The 20,366-nt window shown below is 39.4% G+C and overlaps 1 protein-coding gene across 2 annotated transcripts in view; it reads left to right on the top strand.

Moving 5' to 3' along the window:
• Positions 1–18,716, top strand: part of ATF7IP2 (activating transcription factor 7 interacting protein 2) — a 63,401-nt gene extending 44,685 nt beyond the window's left edge. For both annotated transcript variants that reach the window (XM_007462835.1, XM_007462836.1), the window contains 2 exons: positions 17,359–17,444; positions 18,049–18,716. In XM_007462835.1, the coding sequence (XP_007462897.1) occupies positions 17,359–17,444; positions 18,049–18,462 (500 nt within the window). In that variant the 3' untranslated portion in view covers positions 18,463–18,716. The remainder of the gene's footprint in view (positions 1–17,358; positions 17,445–18,048) is intronic.
• Positions 18,717–20,366: the final 1,650 nt, after the last annotated feature.

The following is a 20,366-nucleotide window of genomic DNA, read 5'->3' as shown; positions in this document are numbered from 1 at the left end:
AACACAGCATATCAAAATCTGAGGAATGCCGCTAAAGCAGTGCTTAGAAGGAAATAGCTAGCATTAAATGTTTATAGTAGGAAAAATGGAAAGTCTAAAATGAATAATCTAAGATTCTACATTAAAAAGAGCAAATTAAACCCAAAGCAAGTAGATGACACTTCACTAGAGAAGATATGGGGATGGCAAATAAACACAAGACATCCTCAGCATTGTTATTCATTAGGGAAGTTAAGACCACAATGAGATGCCACAACACATCCACTAAAATGGCTAAAATGAAAACAACTGAAAATATACAAAGTGTTGGTGAGGATGTGGAGTGACCTGGAGTTCTCATGTTTTGCTGCTAGGAGTGTAAAATGGTGAAATCACTTTGGAAGTGGTCTGGCAGTTTCTCAAAACATTAGCTATACTCTTAGCAAATGACACTATTATTCCACCTTTAGATATTTATCCAAGACAAATGAAAACCTACATCTACACAAAGACTTTTACACAAATGTTCATAGCAACTTTATTCATAATAGCACTGAACTATAAGCAGTCCAAATGTCCATCAATAGATAAATAGGTTGTGGCATATCTATCTCTACAGCTAAGTACTACTTACTCAACAATAAAAATGAACAAAATATTATTATATGCAACAACATTGTTGAATCTCAGAAACAAAATGTTGGGCAAAAGAATTGTACATACTGTGTGATTTGCTTTATGTCAAATTCTAGAAAAGGCCAATCTAATCTTTAGTGACAACAGACCTGTGATTTCATGGGGCCAGCAGTGAGAGGGATTGAGAATGTTACCAAGACCAAGTTCATACTGCTCGCTGCACAACAGGCCAATAAATCAAGAGATGAATTGTTGGGTCAAGGAATGGCGACAGCAAACCGAGAAGATGGTGGACTAGTGTCCCAAAGAACCATCTTCTCCCAATTAGAATTCAGGCTTCTTTTATACTAAAAGAGGAAGGGTGTGTGGTTGGTTGCTACAAACTTCTTGGGGCTGGAATCCTTTGTTCTTGGCAGCTAGCTGTCCAGTAGGTCATTTCACAATGTTGCTATAAACCTCCAACAAGACAAATGTTATTCTCTGTTCTACAACTTTTTACCTCTATTTAAATGGTTAAGTTTTATACCTTTTAAGGTCAGGGCCTTGAGAAAGAGCTATCCTGTCCTGCAACATTTTTAACTTGTAGCCAAATCAATAGAATACAAAGGTTAAAGTAAAAGAAACAGATCCAATGTGGAGTCAGATTTGTTCTTCCATATTACCAGAAGGGACACTACTTGGGGTAATAAAAACATTGTCTTGATTTTGGTGGTGGTTTCACAACTGTAAATTTGTCAAAACCCAAAGAATGGCACATTTAAAATGGGTACATTTTGGGGACTTCCCTGGTGGTCCAGTGGTTAAGACTTCAACTTCCAATGCAGGGGGTGTGGGTTCGATCTCTGGTTGGAGAGCTAAGATCCCACATGCCTTGTGGCCAAAAAACCAAAACATAAAACAGAAGCAATATTGTAACAAATTCAATAAAGACTTTAAAAATGGTCCACATCATGGAAGCAACCTAAGTATCCATCGACAAATGAATGGATAAAGAAGATGTGGCACATATATACAATGAAATATTACTCAGCCATAATAAGAAATGGAGTTATTTGTAGTGAGGTGGATGGACCTAGAGTCTCATACAGAGTGAAGTAAGTCAGAAACAGGAAAACAAATGCCATATGCTAACACATATATATGGAATCTAAAAAAAAAACAAAAAATGGTTCTGAAGAAATTGGAGCAAGACAGGAATAAAAATGCAGATGTAGAGAATGAACTTGAGACATGGGGAGGGGGAAGGGTAAGCTGGGACAAAGTGAGAGAGTGGCATGGACATATATACACTACCAAATTTAAAATAGCTAGCTAGTGGGAAGCAGCCACATAGCACAGGGAGATCAGCTCGGTGCTTTGTGTCCACCTAGAGGACTGGGATAGGGAGGGTGGGAGGGAGACACAAGAGGGAGGAGATATGGGGATATATGTATATGTATATCTGACTCACTTTGTTATACAGCAGAAACTAACACACCATTGTAAAGCAATTATACTCCAATAAAGATGTTAAAAAAAAAAAGGTCCACACCAAAAAAATCTAAAAAAATAAAATGGGTACATTTTATTGTATGTAAGTTATATCTGAATAGTTAATTTTTAAATACAAACTTTAAAAATCATGTCTATCATATAAATATTTACATAAGTGAACGTGCGTCTACATGTGCATATACATGCAGCAAAGGATCTGAAATGTCAAACACCAAAGGGGTAAGTTGAGGCCAGAGGCCACAATTCTCACCTAGCAGTTTAATGAGGAGGAACCTTAAAATAATCGGGTACTGGCTCCTGTTGCTTTGAGAATACAAAGTGCTAAAGTAACCATTACTGGGACTTCCCTGGTGGCGCAGTGGTTAAGAATCCACCTGCCAATGCTGGGGACACGGGTTCGATCCCTGGTCCAGGAAGATCCCATATTGCCGTGGAGCAACTAAGCCTGTGTGCCACAACTACTGAGCCTGCGTTCTAGAGCCCATGTGTCGCAACTACTGAGCCCACGTGCTGCAGCTACAGAAGCCTGCGCACCTAGAGCCTGTGCTTCACAAGAGAAGCCACCGTAATGAGAAGCCCACGCACCACAACAAAGAGTAGCCCCCACTTGCTGCAACTAGAGAAAGCCCGTGCACAGCAGCCAAGACCCAACACAGCCAAAAAAATAAAATAATTTTTAAAAAAGTAACCGTTACTCATTTTTATATAGATAGGGGTAAAAGCTGCAGAGTATTTACAAGACATTGACATTGGTGACACAAAGGATCTAAACATAAACTGGTTTGGGATAAAAATCCTGTTTTGTCTCATCATAAAGTTGAGTTTCTGTCTTAGCCTGTTTTAATTTGCCAAGGGCTTGTTGACTTACTACCTTGAAAGAAGGAATGTTAGTTATGGGAAGTTATATCTATTAGAATTTCTTTTTGTATGAAACTGTTCACTTGAAAATTTAAAGGAGGTTATTTGTATCAGCACTTGTGCATTGATTAACCTGCAGATTATGATTTCACAAATCTAGTTCTAATTAACAAACCAGTTATAAAAAGGGTGTATAGATTCTCTTACAATTTGTAATTTTTAAAATTTATTTCTTATACAGCAGGTTCTTATTAGTTATGTTTTATACATATTAGTATATATATGTCAATCCCAATCTCCCAGTTCATCCCACCACACCCCCCCACTTTCCCCCCTTGGTGTCCATAGGTTTGTTCTCTACATCTGTGTCTCTATTTCTGTCTTGAAAACAGGTTTATCTGCACCATTTTCTAGATTCCACATATATGCGTTAATATATATTTGTTTTTCTCTTTCTGACTTACTTCACTCTGTATGACAGTCTCTAGGTCCATCCATGTCTCTACAAATGACCCAATTTCATTCCTTTTTATGGCTGAGTAATATTCCATTGTATATATGTGCTACATCTTCTTTATCCATTCATCTGTCAGTGGACACTTAGGTTGCTTCCATGTTCTGGCTATAGTAAATAGAGCTGCAATGGACATTGTGCTACATGACTCTCTTTTTTTTTTTTTTGTGGTACGTGGGCCTCTCACTGTTGTGGCCTCTCCCACTGCGGAGCAACATGACTCTTTTTGAATTATGGTTTTCTCAGGGTATATGTCCAGTGGTGGGATTGCTGCATCATATGGTAGTTCTATTTTTAGTTTTTTAAGGAACCTCCATACTGTTCTCCATAGTGGCTCTATCAATTTACATTCCTACCAACAGTGCTAGAGGGTTCCCTTTTCTCCACACCCTCTCCAGCATTTGTTGTTTGTGGATTTTCTGATGATGCCCATTCTAACTGGTGGAAGTGATACCTCACTGTAGTTTTAATTTGCATTTCTCTAATGATTAGTGATGTTGAGCAGCTTTTCATGTGCCTCTTGGCCATCTGTATGTCTTCTTTGGAGAGATGTCTATTTAGGTCTTCTGCCCATTTTTTTATTGGGTTGTTTGTTTTTTTAACATTGAGCTGCATGAGCTGTTTATATATTTGAGATTAATCCTTCATCTGTTGGTTCATTTTCAAATATTTTCTCCTATTCTGAGGGTTGTCTTTTTGTTTTGTTTATAGTTCCCTTTGCTGTGCAAAAGCTTTTACGTTTCATTAGGTCCCATTTATTTATGTTTGTTTTTATTTCCATTACTCTAGGAAGTGGGTCAAAAAAGATCTTGCTGTGATTTATGTCAAAGAGTGTTCTTCCTATGTTTTCCTCTAAGAGTTTTATAGTGTCCAGTCTTACATTTAGGTCTTTAATCCATTTTGAGTTTATTTTTGTGTATGGTGTTAGGGAATGTTCTAATTTCATTCTTTTACATGTAGCTGTCCAGTTTTCCCAGCACCACTTATTGAAGAGGCTATCTTTTCTCAGTTGTGTCCTTGTCTCCTTTATCATAGATTAGTTGACCATAGGTGCATGGGTTTATCAGTTTTCACAGCACCACTTATTGAAGAGGGTATCTTTTCTCAATTGTGTATCCTTGCCTCCTTTATCATAGATTAGTTGACCATAGGTGCATGGGTTTATCTCTGGGCTTTCTATCCTGTTCCATTGAACTGTATTTCTGTTTTTGTGCCAGTACCATATTGTCTTGATTACTGTAGCTTTGTAGTACAATCTGAAGTCAGGGAGTCTGATTCCTCCTGCTCCATTTTATTCCCTCAAGACTGCTTTGGGTATCAAGGGTCCTTTGTGTCTGCATACATATTTTAAGATTTATTGTTCTAGTTCTGTAAAAAATGTCAATGGTAATTTGATAGGGATTGCATTGATTCTGTAGATTGCTTTGAGTAGTATAGTCATTTTCACACTACTGATTCTTCCAATCCAAGCACATGATATAGCTCTCCATCTGTTTGTGTTATCGTAGATTTCTTTCATCAGTGTCTTATAGTTTTCTGAGTACAGGTCTTTCACCTCCTTAGGTAGGTTTATTCCTAGGTATTTTATTCTTTTTGTTGCAATGGTAAATGGGATTGTTTCCTTAATTTCTCTTTCTGATCTCTTGTTGTTAGTATATAGGAATGCAAGAGATTTTTTACATTAATTTTGTATCCTGCAACTTTACCGAATTCATTGATTAGCTCTAGTAGTTTTCTGGTGGCATCGTTAGGATTCTTTATGTTAGTATCATGTCATCTGCAAGCAGTGACAGTTTTACTTTTTTCTTCCAATTTGTATTCCTTTTATTTCTTTTTCTTCTCTGATTGCTGTGTCTAGGACTTCCAAAACTATGTTGAATAATAGTGGCGAGTGGACATACATTTGTTGTTCCTCATCTTAGAGGAAATGCTTTCAGTTTTTCGCCATTGAGAATGATGTTTGCTATGGGTTTGTTATATATGGCCTTTATTATGTTGAGTTTCCCTCTATGCCCACTTTCTGGAGAGTTTTTATCATAAATGGGTGTTGAATTTTGTCAAAAGTTTTTTCTGCATCTATTGAGATCATATGGTTTTTATTCAATTTGTTAATATGGTGTATCACACTGATTGATATGCCTATATTGAAGAATCCTTGCATCCCTGTGATAAATCCCACTTGATCATGGTGTATGATCCTTTTAACTTGTTGTTGGATCCTGTTTGCTAGTATTTTGTTGAGGATTTTTGCATCTATATCCATCAGTGACATTGGTCTGTAATTTTCTTTTTTTGTAGTATCTCTGGTTTTGGTATCAGAGTGATGGTGGCCTTGTAGAATGAGTTTGGGAGTGTTCCTTCCCCTGTAGTTTTTTGGAAGAGTTTGAGAAGGATGGGTCTTAGCTCTTCTCTAAATGTTTGATAGAATTCACCTGTAAAGCCATCTGGTCCTGGACAGTCCTGGACTTTAGTTTGTTGGAAGAGTTTTAATCACAGTTTCAATTTCATTACTTGTGATTGGTCTGTTCATATTTTCTATTTCTTCCTGGTTCAGTCATGGAAGGTTATATCTTTCTAAGAATTTGTCCATTTCTTCCACATTGTCCATTTTATTGGCATAGAGTTGCTTGTAGTAGTTGCTTATGATGCTTTATATTTCTGCGATGTCCATTGTAGCTTCTCCTTTTTCATTTCTAATTTTTAAAACATTTTTTAAATTTTTTTAACATTTTTATTGGAGTATAATTGCTTTACAATGGTGTGTTAGTTTCTGCTTTATAACAAAGTGAATCAGTTATATATATACATATGTTCCCATATCTTTTCCCTCTTGCATCTCCCTCCCTCCCACCCTCCCTATCCCACCCCTCCAGGCGGTCACAAGTCACCGAGCTGATCTCCCTGTGCTATGCGGCTGCTTCCAACTAGCTATCTACCTTACGGTTGGTAGTGTATATATGTCCATGCCTCTCTCTCGCTTTGTCAGAGCTTGCCTTTCCCCCTCCCTATATCCTCAAGTCCGTTCTCTAGTAGGTCTGTGTCTTTATTCCTGTCTTACCCCTAGGTTCTTCATGACTTTTTTTTTTCTTAAATTCCATATATATGTGTTAGCATACGGTATTTGTCTTTCTCTCTCTGACTTACTTTACTCTGTATGACAGACTCTAGGTCTATCCACCTCATTACAAATAGCTCAATTTCGTTTCTTTTTATGGCTGAGTAATATTCCATTGTATATATGTGCCACATCTTTATCCATTCATCCGATGATGGACACTTAGGTTGTTTCCATCTCCGGGCTATTGTAAATAGAGCTGCAATGAACATTTTGGTACATGACTCTTTGAATTATGGTTTTCTCAGAGTATATGCCCAGTAGTGGGATTGCTGGGTCATATGGTAGTTCAATTTGTAGTTTTTTAAGGAACCTCCATACTGTTCTCCATAGTGGCTGTGCCAATTAACAGTCCCACCAGCAGTGCAAGAGTGTTCCCTTTTCTCCACACCCTCTCCAGCATTTATTGTTTCTAGATTTTTTGATTATGGCCATTCTGACTGGTGTGAGATGATATCTCATTATAGTTTTGATTTGAATTTCTCTAATGATTAATGATGTTGAGCATTCTTTCATGTGTTTGTTGGCAGTCTGTATATCTTCTTTGGAGAAATGTCTATTTAGGTCTTCTGCCCATTTTTGGATTGGGTTGTTTATTTTTTTGTTATTGAGCTGCATGAGCTGCCTGTAAATTTTAGAGATTAATCCTTTGTCAGTTGATTCATTTGCAAATATTTTCTCCCATTCTGAGGGTTGTCTTTTGGTCTTGTTTATGGTTTCCTTTGCTGTGCAAAAGCTTTGAAGTTTCATTAGGTCCCATTTGTTTATTTTTGTTTTTATTTCCATTTCTCTGGGAGGTGGGTCAGAAAGGATCTTGCTGTGATTTATGTCACAGAGTGTTCTGCTTATGCTTTCCTCTAAGAGTTTGATACTTTCTGGCCTTACATTTAGGTCTTTAATCCATTTTGAGCTTATTTTTGTGTATGGTGTTAGGGAGTGATCTCATACTTTTACATGTACCTGTCCAGTTATCCCAGCACCACTTATTGAAGAGGCTGTCCTTTCTCCACTGTACATTCCTGCCTCCTTTATCAAAGATAAGGTGACCATATGTGCGTGGGTTTATCTCTGGGCTTTCTGTCCTGTTCCATTGATCTACCTTTCTGTTTTTGTGCCAGTACCATACTGTCTTGATTACTGTAGCTTTGTAGTATAGTCTGAGGTCAGGGAGCCCGATTCCTCCAGCTCCACTTTTCATTCTCAAGATTGCTTTGACTATTCGGGGTCTTTTGTCTTTCCATACAAATTGTGAAATTTTTTGTTCTAGTTCTGTGAAAAATGCCAGTGGTAGTTTGATAGGGATTGCATTGAATCTATAGATTGCTTTGGGTAGTAGAGTCATTTTCACAATGTTGATTCTTCCAATCCAAGAACATGGTATATCTCTCCATCTGTTTGTATCATCTTTAATTTCTTTCATCAGTGTCTTATAATTTTCTGCATACAGGTCTTTTGTCTCCTTAGGTAGGTTTATTCCTAGATATTTTATTCTTTTTGTTGCAATGGTAAATGGGAGTGTTTTCTTGATTTCACTTTCAGATTTTTCATCATTAGTATATAGGAATGCCAGAGATTTCTGTGCATTAATTTTGTATCCTGCTACTTTACCAAATTCATTGATTAGCTCTAGTAGTTTTCTGGTAGCATCTTTAGGATTCTCTATGTATAGTATCATGTCATCTGCAAACAGTGACAGCTTTACTTCTTCTTTTCCGATTTGGATTCCTTTTATTTCCTTTTCTTCTCTGATTGCTGTGGCTAAAACTTCCAAAACTATGTTGAATAAGAGTGGTGAGAGTGGGCAACCTTGTCTTGTTCCTGACCTTAGTGGAAATGCTTTCAGTTTTTCGCCATTGAGGATGATGTTGGCTGTGGGCTTGTCATATACGGCCTTTATTATATTGAGGAAAGTTCCCTCTACACCTACTTTCTGCAGGGTTTTTATCATAAATGGGTGTTGAATTTTGTCAAAAGCTTTCTCTGCATCTATTGAGATGATCATATGGTTTTTCTCCTTCAATTTGTTAATATGGTTAATCACATTGATAGATTTGCGTATATTGAAGAATCCTTGCATTCCTGGAATAAACCCCACTTGATCATGGTGTATGATCCTTTTAATGTGCTGTTGGATTCTGTTTGCTAGTATTTTGTTGAGGATTTTTGCATCTATGTTCATCAGTGATATTGGCCTGTAGTTTTCTTTCTTTGTGACATCCTTGTCTGGTTTTGGTATCAAGGTGATGGTGGCCTCGTAGAATGAGTTTGGGAGTGTTCCTCCCTCTGCTATATTTTGGAAGAGTTTGAGAAGGATAGGTGTTAGCTCTTCTCTAAATGTTTGATAGAATTCGCCTGTGAAGCCATCTGGTCCTGGGCTTTTGTTTGTTGGAAGATTTTTAATCACAGTTTCAATTTCAGTGCTTGTGATTGGTCTGTTCATATTTTCTATTTCTTCCTGATTCAGTCTTGGCAGTTTGTGCATTTCTAAGAATTTGTCCATTTCTTCCAGATTGTCCATTTTATTGGCATAGAGTTGCTTGTAGTAATCCCTCATGATTTTTTTTATTTCTGCAGTGTCAGTTGTTACTTCTCCTTTTTCATTTCTAATTCTATTGATTTGAGTCTTCTCCCTTTTTTTCTTGATGAGTCTGGCTAATGGTTTATCAATTTTGTTTATCTTCTCAAAGAACCAGCTTTTAGTTTTATTGATCTTTGCTATTGTTTCCTTCATTTCTTTTTCATTTATTTCTGATCTGATTTTTATGATTTCTTTCCTTCTGCTAACTCTGGGGTTTTTTTGTTCTTCTTTCTCTAATTGCTTGAGGTGCAAGGTTAGGTTGTTTATTCGAGATGTTTCCTGCTTCTTAAGGTGGGCTTGTATTGCTATAAACTTCCCTCTTAGAACTGCTTTTGCTGCATCCCATAGGTTTTGGGTCGTTGTATCTCCATTGTCATTTGTTTCTAGGTATTTTTTAATTTCCTCTTTGATTTCTTCAGTGATCACTTCGTTATTAAGTAGTGTATTGTTTAGCCTCCATGTGTTTGTATTTTTTACAGATCTTTTCCTATAATTGATATCTAGTCTCATGGCGTTGTGGTCGGAAAAGATACTTGATACAATTTCAATTTTCTTAAATTTACCAAGGCTTGATTTGTGACCCAAGATATGATCTATCCTGGAGAATGTTCCATGAGCACTTGAGAAAAATGTGTATTCTGTTGTTTTTGGATGGAGTGTCCTATAAATATCAATTAAGTCCATCTTGTTTAATGTATCATTTAAAGCTTGTGTTTCCTTATTTATTTTCATTTTGGATGATCTGTCCATTGGTGAAAGTGGGGTGTTGAAGTCCCCTACTATGAATGTGTTACTGTCGATTTCCCCTTTTATGGCTGCTAGTTTTTGCCTTATGTATTGAGGTGCTCCTATGTTGGGTGCATAAATATTTACAATTGTTATATCTTCTTCTTGGATCGATCCCTTAATCATTATGTAGTGTCCTTCTTTGTCTCTTCTGATAGTCCTTATTTTAAAGTCTATTTTGTCTGATATGAGAATTGCTACTCCAGCTTTCTTTTGGTTTCCATTTGCATGGAATATCTTTTTCCATCCCCTTACTTTCAGTCTGTATGTGTCTCTAGGTCTGAAGTGGGTCTCTTGTAGACAGCATATATATGGGTCTTGTTTTTGTATCCATTCAGCCAATCTGTGTCTTTTGGTGGGAGCATTTAGTCCATTTACATTTAAGGTAATTATCGATATGTATGTTCCTATTCCCATTTTCTAAATTGTTTTGGGTTCGTTATTATAGGACTTTTCCTTCTCTTGTGTTTTTGTCTAGAGAAGTTCCTTTAGCATTTGTTGTAAAGCTGGTTTGGTGGTGCTGAACTCTCTCAGCTTTTGCTTGTCTGTAAAGGTTTTAATTTCTCCATCAAATCTGAATGAGATCCTTGCTGGGTAGAGTAATCTTGGTTGCAGGTTTTTCTCCTTCATCACTTTCAGTATGTCCTGCCACTCCCTTCTGGCTTGTAGAGTTTCTGCTGAGAGATCAGCTGTTAACCTTATGGGGATTCCCTTGTGTGTTATTTGTTGTTTTTCCCTTGCTGCTTTTAATATGCTTTCTTTGTATTTAGTTTTTGACAGTTTGATTAATATGTGTCTTGGCGTATTTCTCCTTGAATTTATCCTGTATGGGACTCTCTGTGCTTCCTGGACTTGATTAACGATTTCCTTTCCCATATTAGGGAAGTTTTCAACTATAATCTCTTCAAATATTTTCTCAGTCCCTTTCTTTTTCTCTTCTTCTTCTGGAACCCCTATAATTCGAATGTTGGTGCGTTTAATGTTGTCCCAGAGGTCTCTGAGACTGTCCTCAGTTCTTTTCATTCTTTTTTCTTTATTCTGCTCTGCAGTAGTTATTTCCACTATTTTATCTTCCAGGTCACTTATCCGTTCTTCTGCCTCATTTATTCTGCTATTGATCCCATCTAGAGTATTTTTCATTTCATTTATTGTGTTGTTCATCATTGTCTGTTTCATCTTTATTTCTTCTAGGTCCTTGTTAACTGCTTCTTGCATTTTGTCCATTCTATTTCCAAGATTTTGGATCATCTTTACTATCATTATTCTGAACTCTTTTTCAGGTAGACTGCCTATTTCCTCTTCATTTGTTAGGTCTGGTGGGTTTTTATCTTGCTCCTTCATCTGCTGTGTGTTTTTCTGTCTTCTCATTTTGCTTATCTTACTGTGTTTGGGGTCTCCTTTTTGCAGGCTGCAGGTTCGTAGTTCCCGTTGTTTTTGGTGTCTGTCCCCAGTGGCTAAGGTTGGTTCAGTGGGTTGTGTAGGCTTCCTGGTGGAGGGGACTAGTGCCTGTGTTCTGGTGGATGAGGCTGGATCTTGTCTTTCTGGTGGGCAGGTCCACATCTGGTGGTGTGTTTTGGGGTGTCTGTGGACTTATTATGATTTTAGGCAGCCTCTCTGCTAATGGGTGGGGTTGTGTTCCTGTCTTGGTAGTTGTTTGGCATAGGATATCCAGAACTGTAGCTTGCTGGTCGTCGAGTGAAGCTGGGTGCTGGTGTTGAGATGGAGATCTCTGGGAGATTTTCACCGTTTGATATTATGTGGAGCTGGGAGGTCTCTTGTGGACCAGTGTCCTGAAGTTGGCTCTCCCACCTCAGAGGCACAGCACTGACTCCTGACTGCAGCACCAAGAGCCTTTCAACCACACGGCTCAGAATAAAAGGGAGAAAAAGTAGAAAGAAAGAATTAGTAGAAGTAGAAGTAGAAAGAAATCAAGAAAAAAGGAGGGAGTGAGGGAGGAAGGAAGGAGGGAAGGAAGGAAAAAAAGAAAGAAGATAAAGTAACATAAAGTAAGATAAAATATAATAAAGTTATTAAAATAAAAAGTAATTATTAAGAGAAAAAAAAATTTAAAAAAAAGACGGACGGATAGAACCCTAGGACAAATGGTGGAAGCAAAGCTATACAGACAAAATCTCACACAGAAGCATACACATACACACTCACAAAAAGAGGAAAATTGGAAAAGAATCATAAATCTTGTTCTCAAAGTCCACCTCCTTAATTTGGGATGATTCATTGTCTATTCATGTATTCCACAGATGCAGGGTACATTAAGTTGATTGTGGAGCTTTAATCCGCTGCTTCTGAGGCTGCTGGGAGAGATTTCCCTTTCTCTTCTTTGTCAGCTCCCATGGGCTCAGCTTTGGATTTGGCCCCGCCTCTGCGTGTAGGTCGCCGGAGGGCGTCTGTTCTTCGCTCAGACAGGACAGGGTTAAAGGAGCCGCTGATTCGGGGGCTCTGGTTCACTCAGGCCAGGGGGAGGGAGGGGCATGGAGTGCGGGGGTAACCTGTGGGGGCAGAGGCTGGCGTGACATTGCACCAGCCTGAGGCGAGCCGTGTGTTCTCCCGAGGGAGTTTTCCCTGGATCCCGGAACCCTGGCAGTGGCGGGCTGCACAGGCTCCCCGGAAGTGGGGAGTGGATAGTGACCTGTGCTAGCACACAGCCTTTTCGGTGGCGGCAGTAGCAGCCTTAGCGTCTCATGCCCGTCTCTAGGGTCCATGCTTTTAGCCGCGGCTCGCGCCCGTCTCTGGAGCTCCTTTAAGCAGCGCTCTTAATCCCCTCTCCTCGTGCACCAGGAAACAAAGAGGGAAGAAAAAAGTCTCTTGCCTCTTTGGCAGGTCCAGACTTTTCCTTGGACTCCCTCCCGGCTAGCTGTGGCGCACTAACCCCCTGCAGGCTGGGTTCATGCCGCCAACCCCAGTCCTCTCCCTGGGCTCCGACTGAAGCCCGAGCCTCAGCTCCCAGCCCTGCCCGCCCTGGCGGTTGAGCAGACAAGCCTCTGAGGTTGGTGAGTGCCAGTCGGCCCTGATCCTCTGTGTGGGAATCTCTCCGCTTTGCCCCCCACACCCCTGTTGCTGTGCTCTCCCCCGCGGTTCTGAAGCTTTCCCCCTCCGCAACCCGCAGTCTCCGCCCGCAAAGGGGCTTCCTAGTGTGTGGAAACCTTTTCTCCTTCACAGCTCCCTCCCACTGGTGCAGGTCCGGTCCTTATCCTTTTGTCTCTCTTTATTCTTTATCTTTTGCCCTATCCAGGTATGTGGGGGGTTTTTTGCCTTTTGGGAGGTCTGAGGTCTTCTGCCAGCGTTCAGTAGGTGTTCTGTAGGAGTTGTTCCACGTGTAGATGTATTTCTGGTGTATCTGTGGGAAGAAGGTGATCTCCGCGTCTTACCCTTCCGCCATCTTCCCGGAATCCTCTCTAATTTTATTGATTTGAGTCCTCTCCCTCTTTTTCTTGTTGAGTCTGGCTAAAGGTTTATCAATTTTATTTATCTTCTTAAAGAACCAGGCTTCAGTTTTATTGATCTTTGCTATTGTTTTCTTTGTTTCTATTTCATTTATTTCTGCTCTGATCTTTATGATTTCTTTCCTTGTACTAATTTTGTGTTTTGTTTGTTCTTCTTTCTGTAGATCCTTTAGGTGTAAGGTTAGATTGTTTGAGATTTTTCTTGTTTCTTGAGCAAGGATTGTATTGCTATCAACTTCCCTCTTAGAACTGCGTTTGCTGCATCCCGTAGGTTTTGGATCGTCATGTTTTCATTGTCATTTGTCTCTGGGTATTTTTTGATTTCCTCTTTGATTTCTTCAGTGATCTCTTGGTTATTTAGTAACGTATTGTTTTTCCTCCATGTGTTTGTGTTTTTTTACATTTTTTCCCTGTAATTTATTTCTGAACTCAAAGCATTGTGGTTGGAAAAGATGTTTGATATGATTTCAATTTTCTTAAATTTACCGAGCCTTGATTTGTGACCCAAGATGTGATCTATCCTAGAGAATGTTCCGTGTGCACTTGAGAAGAAAGTGTAATCTGCTGTTTTTGGATGGAATGTCCTATAAATATCAATTAAATCTATCTGGTCTAATGTGTCATTTAAAGCTTGTGTTTCCTTATTAATCTTCTGTCTCGATTATTTGTCCGTTGGTGTAAGTGAGGTGTTCAAGTCCCCCACTATTATTGTGTAACTGTCGATTTCCTCATTTATAGGTATTAGCAGTTGCCTTATGTATTGAGGTGCTCCTATGTTGGGTGCATATATATTTTAAATTGTTATATCTTCTTCCTGGATTGATCCCTTGATCGTTATGTAGTGTCCTTCCTTGTCTCTTGTAACATTCTTTATTTTAAAGTCTATTTTATCTGATATGAGTATTGCTACTCCAGCTTTCTTTTGATTTCCATTTATATGGAATATCTTTTTCTATCCCCTCACTTTCAGTCTGTATGTGTCCCTAGGTCTGAAGTGAGTCTCTTGTAGACAGCATATATATGGGTCTTGTTTTTGTATCCATTCAGTGAGCCTGTGTCTTTTGGTTGGAGCATTTAATCCATTCACGTTTAAGGTAATTATTGATATGTATGTTCCTATTATCATTTTTTTAATTGTTATGGGTTTGTTTCTGTAGGTCATTTTCTTCTTTTGTGTTTCCCACTTAGAGAAGTTCCTTTAGCATTTGTTGTAGAGCTGGTTTGGTGGTGCTGAATTCTCTTAGCTTTTGCTTGTCTGTAAAGCTTTTGATTTCTCCATCAAACCTGAAAGAGATCCTTGCTGGGTAGAGTAATCTTGGTTGTAGGTTCTTCCCTTTCATCGCTTTAAATATATCATGCCACTCCCTTCTGGCTTGTACAGTTTCTGCTGAGAAACCAGCTGTTACCCTTATGGGAGTTCCCTTGTATGTTACTTGTCATTTTTCCCTTGTTGCTTTCAATAATTTTTCTTTGTCTTTAATTTTTGTCAGTTTGATTACTGTGTGTCTCAGCATGTTTCTCCTTGGGTCTATCCTGCCTGGGACTCTGTGCTTCCTGGACTTTGCTGGCTATTTCCTTTCCTATGTTAGGGAAGTTTTTGACTGTAATCTCTTCAAACAGTTTCTCGGGTCCTTTCTATCTTCTCCTTCTGGGACCCCTATAATGCAAACGTTGGTGCACTTAATGTTGTCCCAGAGGTCTCTTAAGCTGTCTTCATTTCTTTTCATTCCTTTTTCTTTATTTTGTTCCATGGCGGTGAATTCCACCATTCGTCTCCCAGGTCGCTTATCTGTTCTGCCTCAGTTATTCTGCTATTGATTCTTTCAAGTTCATTTTTCATTTCCGTTATTGTATTGTTCATCTCTGTTTGTTTGTTAATTCTTCTAGATGTTTGTTCTTTAATTCTTCTAGGTCCTTATTAAACATTTCTTGCATCTTCTCGATCTTTGCCTCCATTCTTTTTCCGAGGTCCTGGATCATCTTATCATTATTCTGAATTCTTTTTATGGAAGGTTGCCTATTTCCACTTCATTTAGTTCTTTTTCTGGGGTTTTATCTTGTTTCTTCATCTGGTACATAGTCCTCTGCCTTTTCGTTTTGTCTGTCTTTCTGTGAATATGGTTTTCGTTCCACAGGCTGCAGAATTGTAATTCTTCCTGCTTCTGCTGTCTGACCTCTGGTGGATGAGGCTATCTAAGAGGCTTTTGCAAGCTTCCTGATGGAAGGGACTGGTGGTGGGTAGAGCTGGGTGTTGCTCTGTTGGGCAGAGCTCAGTAAAACTTTAATCTGCTTGTCTGCTGATGGGTGGGGCTGGGTTCCCTCACTGTTGGTTGTTTGGCCTGAGGCGACCCGGCACTGGAGCCTACCCGGCTCTTTGGTGGGGCTAATGGTGGACTCTGGGAGGGCTCATGCCAAGGAGTATTTCCCAGAACTTCTGCTGCCAGTGTCCTTGTCCCCATGGTGAGCCACAGCCCCCCCGCCTCTGCAGGAGACCCTCCAACACTAGCAGGTAGGTCTGGTTCAGTCTCCTGTGGGATCACTGCTCCTTCTCTGGGTCCTGATGTGCACACTACTTTGTGTGTGCCCTCCAAGAGGGGAGTCTCTGTTTCCCCCAGTCCTGTCGAATTCTGCAATCAAATCCCACTAGCCTTCAAAGTGTGATTCTCTAGGAATTCCTCCCCCCATTGCCGGACCCCCAGGTTGGGAAGCTGGACATGGGGCTCAGAACCTTCACTCCAGTGGATGGTCTCCTGTGGTATAATTGTTCTCCAGTTTGTGAGTCACCCATCCAGTGGTTATGAGATTTTATTTTATTGTGATTGCACCCCTCCTACCGCCTCATTGCGGCTTCTCCTTTGTCTTGGGATGTGGGGTATCTTTTTTGGTGAGTTCCAGTGTCTTCCTGTCGATGAGTGTTCAGCAGTTAGTTGTGATTTTGCTGCTCTCGCAAGAGGGAGTAAGCACACATCCTTTTACTCTGCCATCTTCAACCAATCTCATGCATCGATTCTCTTACAATTAAAAGTGTAAAATCATTACCTTTACAAAAACGTATTTTAACACCAGTAAATAAAGCGATTAATAAGTTATCTTTGAAACAGTGTAGAATCTTAATTATCCTTGTCAGTTAAAAGAAAAATACAAATAAAAAATTTTATTGGGGGCGATTCTTAAAGTACGTTAAACAGTTATATCACTGAACACACAGTGGATTAAAAATGATTTTTGCTGCTTATTAGATATGTTCAAACTTCTGAAATTTTTAGCTGTCTGGTCCTATTACTTTCCAACATGGAGGCACTTTTCTTACTATCCCCATGATACTTTCCCCAGTTGTCCTCAAACCATTCTTGCGCCTACTAAACCTTCTTTCTCTCCCTCATACCCACATTTTCTCTATTTTCCTCCTTTTCTTTCTTCTAACCATCTCTCTTTCTTCCATTCTCTCTTCTGTCTCTCCTCCCTCCCCCTCCCTTTCAGCATTCCACAATTGATGTCTAATTCCCTCTAGGCTACCATGGGATACCTCCAACCCCAGCCTGCATGAGTTTTAGTTTGAATTCCCAGGCCTTGTTTGTATCACACATTCTTAAAGGATTGTAAACAGTTCTGTGTTTGCAAACATCCTTGTTGACCTAACAGAGCAAAATCTGCCTCTAAGACTGCTAAGCAGGAATCCCTCTCCCATGGGTAATTTTTCCTAGTTCCCAGTTGCACCATGACATTAGTGTTTACCTTGAGGAATTTTTGTCACATTAAAGAAAAATTCTCTATATTTGATACCTTTGCGTATCAAAAGTTATCTTCTTATTTCACAGTTTTATAATTTTAGTTCACATTTAATTACTACCCAATATGTAAACTACTGTTTGCTTTAAAGGCTATGGGACTGATTATTGCAGATACATTTTACTTTTAAACCTTCTGTTGTTCACAGAAAGTCCAGTATCCATGCTTGAGTCACCTACGAAAGCTATTTCAATCTCAAAAGAGACAACCCCAGTGGCACAAAAGGCAGCCCAGGTACTGATATGAAATGTTCTGTAAGGGATATTCATTCCAAATTGAGTGGAAGTATCCATTTTACTCATAAAGAAACATTTGGGTTACATTTCATCTTAGAAAGCACTTTAATATGCTTTTTTAAATGTGCTATTGTGAGTCTACTTATTTCCTCAATTAAAATAATTTAATTGAATTTTCCAGAAGCTACAGAATTAGAACAACTACATTTTTTAGTCTAACAAATTGGAAAAGATTTTTAAGGGTAATAACCATTGTTGATGAAGGTGGATGGAAATGGGTGTTCTCCTACACTCACACTTTTCATGTTTGGGAATACAGGTTTGGAAATGAGATGGAATATTTCTCCAGAATGTCTGGGGCCTAACCCATTCTGGATTAGTGATATTCCAGAGTGTAGAGATCTTAACTCTAAAAAGAAGCTTATGCTTGAAAGAAACTGGATCCAGCCTCACGTATCCTTGAAGCATCCTTTTGTTCTTATGATCTTGATAAATGGATTGAGGAATGGGAAATATATATTGTAGAACTGCAGTTGACCACTTAAAAAAAAAATCAGAACCCACCAATTCAGCTTGCTAAACTTTTTATAAATGTGTTCTAGGTTCTTGAATCCTTTGAGCACCTGCCACCTCTCCCAGAACCACCACCACTACTACCCGAACTGGTAGACAAAATCCGAGACACACTTCCTCCCCAGAAGCCTGAGCTCAAAGTAAAACGGGTGCTGAGACCCAGGGGCATTGCCCTGACTTGGAACATAACCAAAATCAATCCCAAGTGTGCCCCCGTGGAAAGCTACCACCTCTTCCTGTGCCATGAGATCCCTAATAATAAGATGATCTGGAAGAAAATTGGAGAAATTAAAGCTTTACCACTCCCAATGGCCTGTACTTTATCTCAGTTTTTAGCTTCCAACAAATATTATTTTACTGTCCAGTCAAAAGACATTTTTGGGCGATATGGACCATTTTGTGATATAAAATCTATTCCTGGGTTTTCTGAAAATCTTACCTAAAAGTAAGAAAAGTATTTGATAATTATATATTGTACTACATTTTTTTGTCATACTTCAGTTGTTTGTTTACAATGTTTCTCTAACCCTATTCAATGTCTTAAAGGGCCAGTTCAGATTGTGAACCCTTTATTCAGGGACAGTCCTCTTCCCTATGTTATAAGTGGCCTCTAGTTTCATGAATTTCTGATTTGCATTCAATAAATACTTCCAATGGATATGTTCTAAGACATACACCATCATGGACCCATGTCGCTAAGCTGTGTTAGGTACAATACATTCGGTAACTATGGAGCTGCTGCTTCTATCAGAAGCCCTAGGATGCAAGCAACCACTATTTCCTCTCTTGAAAATCAGCTTTTGGTGACCTGCTTGTGGTCAGTATAGGTACAGGAAAATTCAGCTCTTTACTGAGGCCAGATCATCCTTGGGGTGCATCTACACCAAGATTTTATGAAAATATGTCTTCCCGTTCTGTTCAAATTCTAAGGGCTATTAATTTGTGCCCCTCCCTACTCCCCCCTTTTGTTTTAGGCCATGTCAATCATTTAGGGAAATACTCTAGGTTTTCCCGAAATCGGTTTGTATACTTACATACGTAATAAAACTACTTAAACGTATGCTGTGTACACAAAAAATACAGTATCTCTTGTAAAATAAAAAATTACCCAACCTGCTATTTCAGTTGAGGAAAATGGAGTTGTCTGCCTTAGATTTAAGGCTTTAATTTGCTGATTCCCTAATGAGACCCTTTGCTTATTTCCTGGCTACCATCATTACTTACAACATAACACTAAAGGGCTCCCATAGATGTCCTGCTTACCTCTGTCTGAGGGAACACTGATGTGACCTGTGGCTCCTACAAGTAGCCCAAGAAACTTGACGGGTGAGCAGACTGGGTAAGTGTAAGTCAGGCCCTAATGGGACAAACCGTGGATGAGTAATACTAGGACACTGAGAAAACAGAAAAATAACGGTTAGTGTGAAAGTCTGTTCAAGAGAGGCATTCTTTTCTGGTATATAGTGAAAGTTCAGGCCTCAGAGGCTCTGAGATTTAAAAAATTGAACAGGAATGGCTTTCCTTGGTATTTTGTGAATGCTGTCACATCTTCAGTCATAAATAAAGATGTTATTTTTCAGTCTCCTGTGTCTACCTTTTAAAACATTATGACTGAAAGAGCCAAATTCTGACCTGAATTTGAAGAGATGAGCTGCCCTCTGTGAGGTCCTATTTCAGGCTCGGAGCAGTGGAGGGTGTTCTGCAGCACAGGACAAGGGCTTCACTTGAGGACAACTGCACCCTTGGGTTGGCATCAACTAGCCATTCACTCACTAAGCGAAGCCCAAAGCCAAGACTTTGGTGTGCATCAGAAGAGCGAAACTGCATCCCAACCAGCAGATCTTCTGGAATGTTGATAGGTATACAAGTCTTAAGCAAAAGAGCTCTTCACAATAGTAGAATGAGGAGGAATGCTGATAGCAAGCAAGTATCTTACAGCTGGTGGCCCAGAAAGCATTAATGTTTCTTGCCTTTGGGAGGGGCAGGAGCAAGATCCTCAACTGTTACCTATCAGGGACACCAGAAGAGAACTGGCCTGAGAACAAGACCTAGGACTGTACAGTTACATAGTACAAGGTAAACACCCCACCTCCACCCAGGAAACGTTTCATGCGCTTTTGGTGTGAAACCTTTATGCCTCCTTTAAACAACAGAATCAAACTCCTGATTGATGAGCTAAAATTGAATATATTGAGAAAAGGCTGTGGGGCGGTTCCTGGAATCAGCAGGGAGCTGAGAGACTCTGGCTTGGAAAACAGGAAAGGGGAAAAAAAGATACTTTGCAACAAATTCCCATGAGGTTTCAAACCTGAGACAGTTTATGCAATTTACACCCCATAATGATATG

The sequence above is a fragment of the Lipotes vexillifer genome, unplaced genomic scaffold (assembly GCF_000442215.2).
Source record: "Lipotes vexillifer unplaced genomic scaffold, Lipotes_vexillifer_v1.1 scaffold306, whole genome shotgun sequence".
Taxonomy (NCBI): domain Eukaryota; kingdom Metazoa; phylum Chordata; class Mammalia; order Artiodactyla; family Lipotidae; genus Lipotes; species Lipotes vexillifer.
This window is presented reverse-complemented; position numbering and strand designations above follow the sequence as displayed.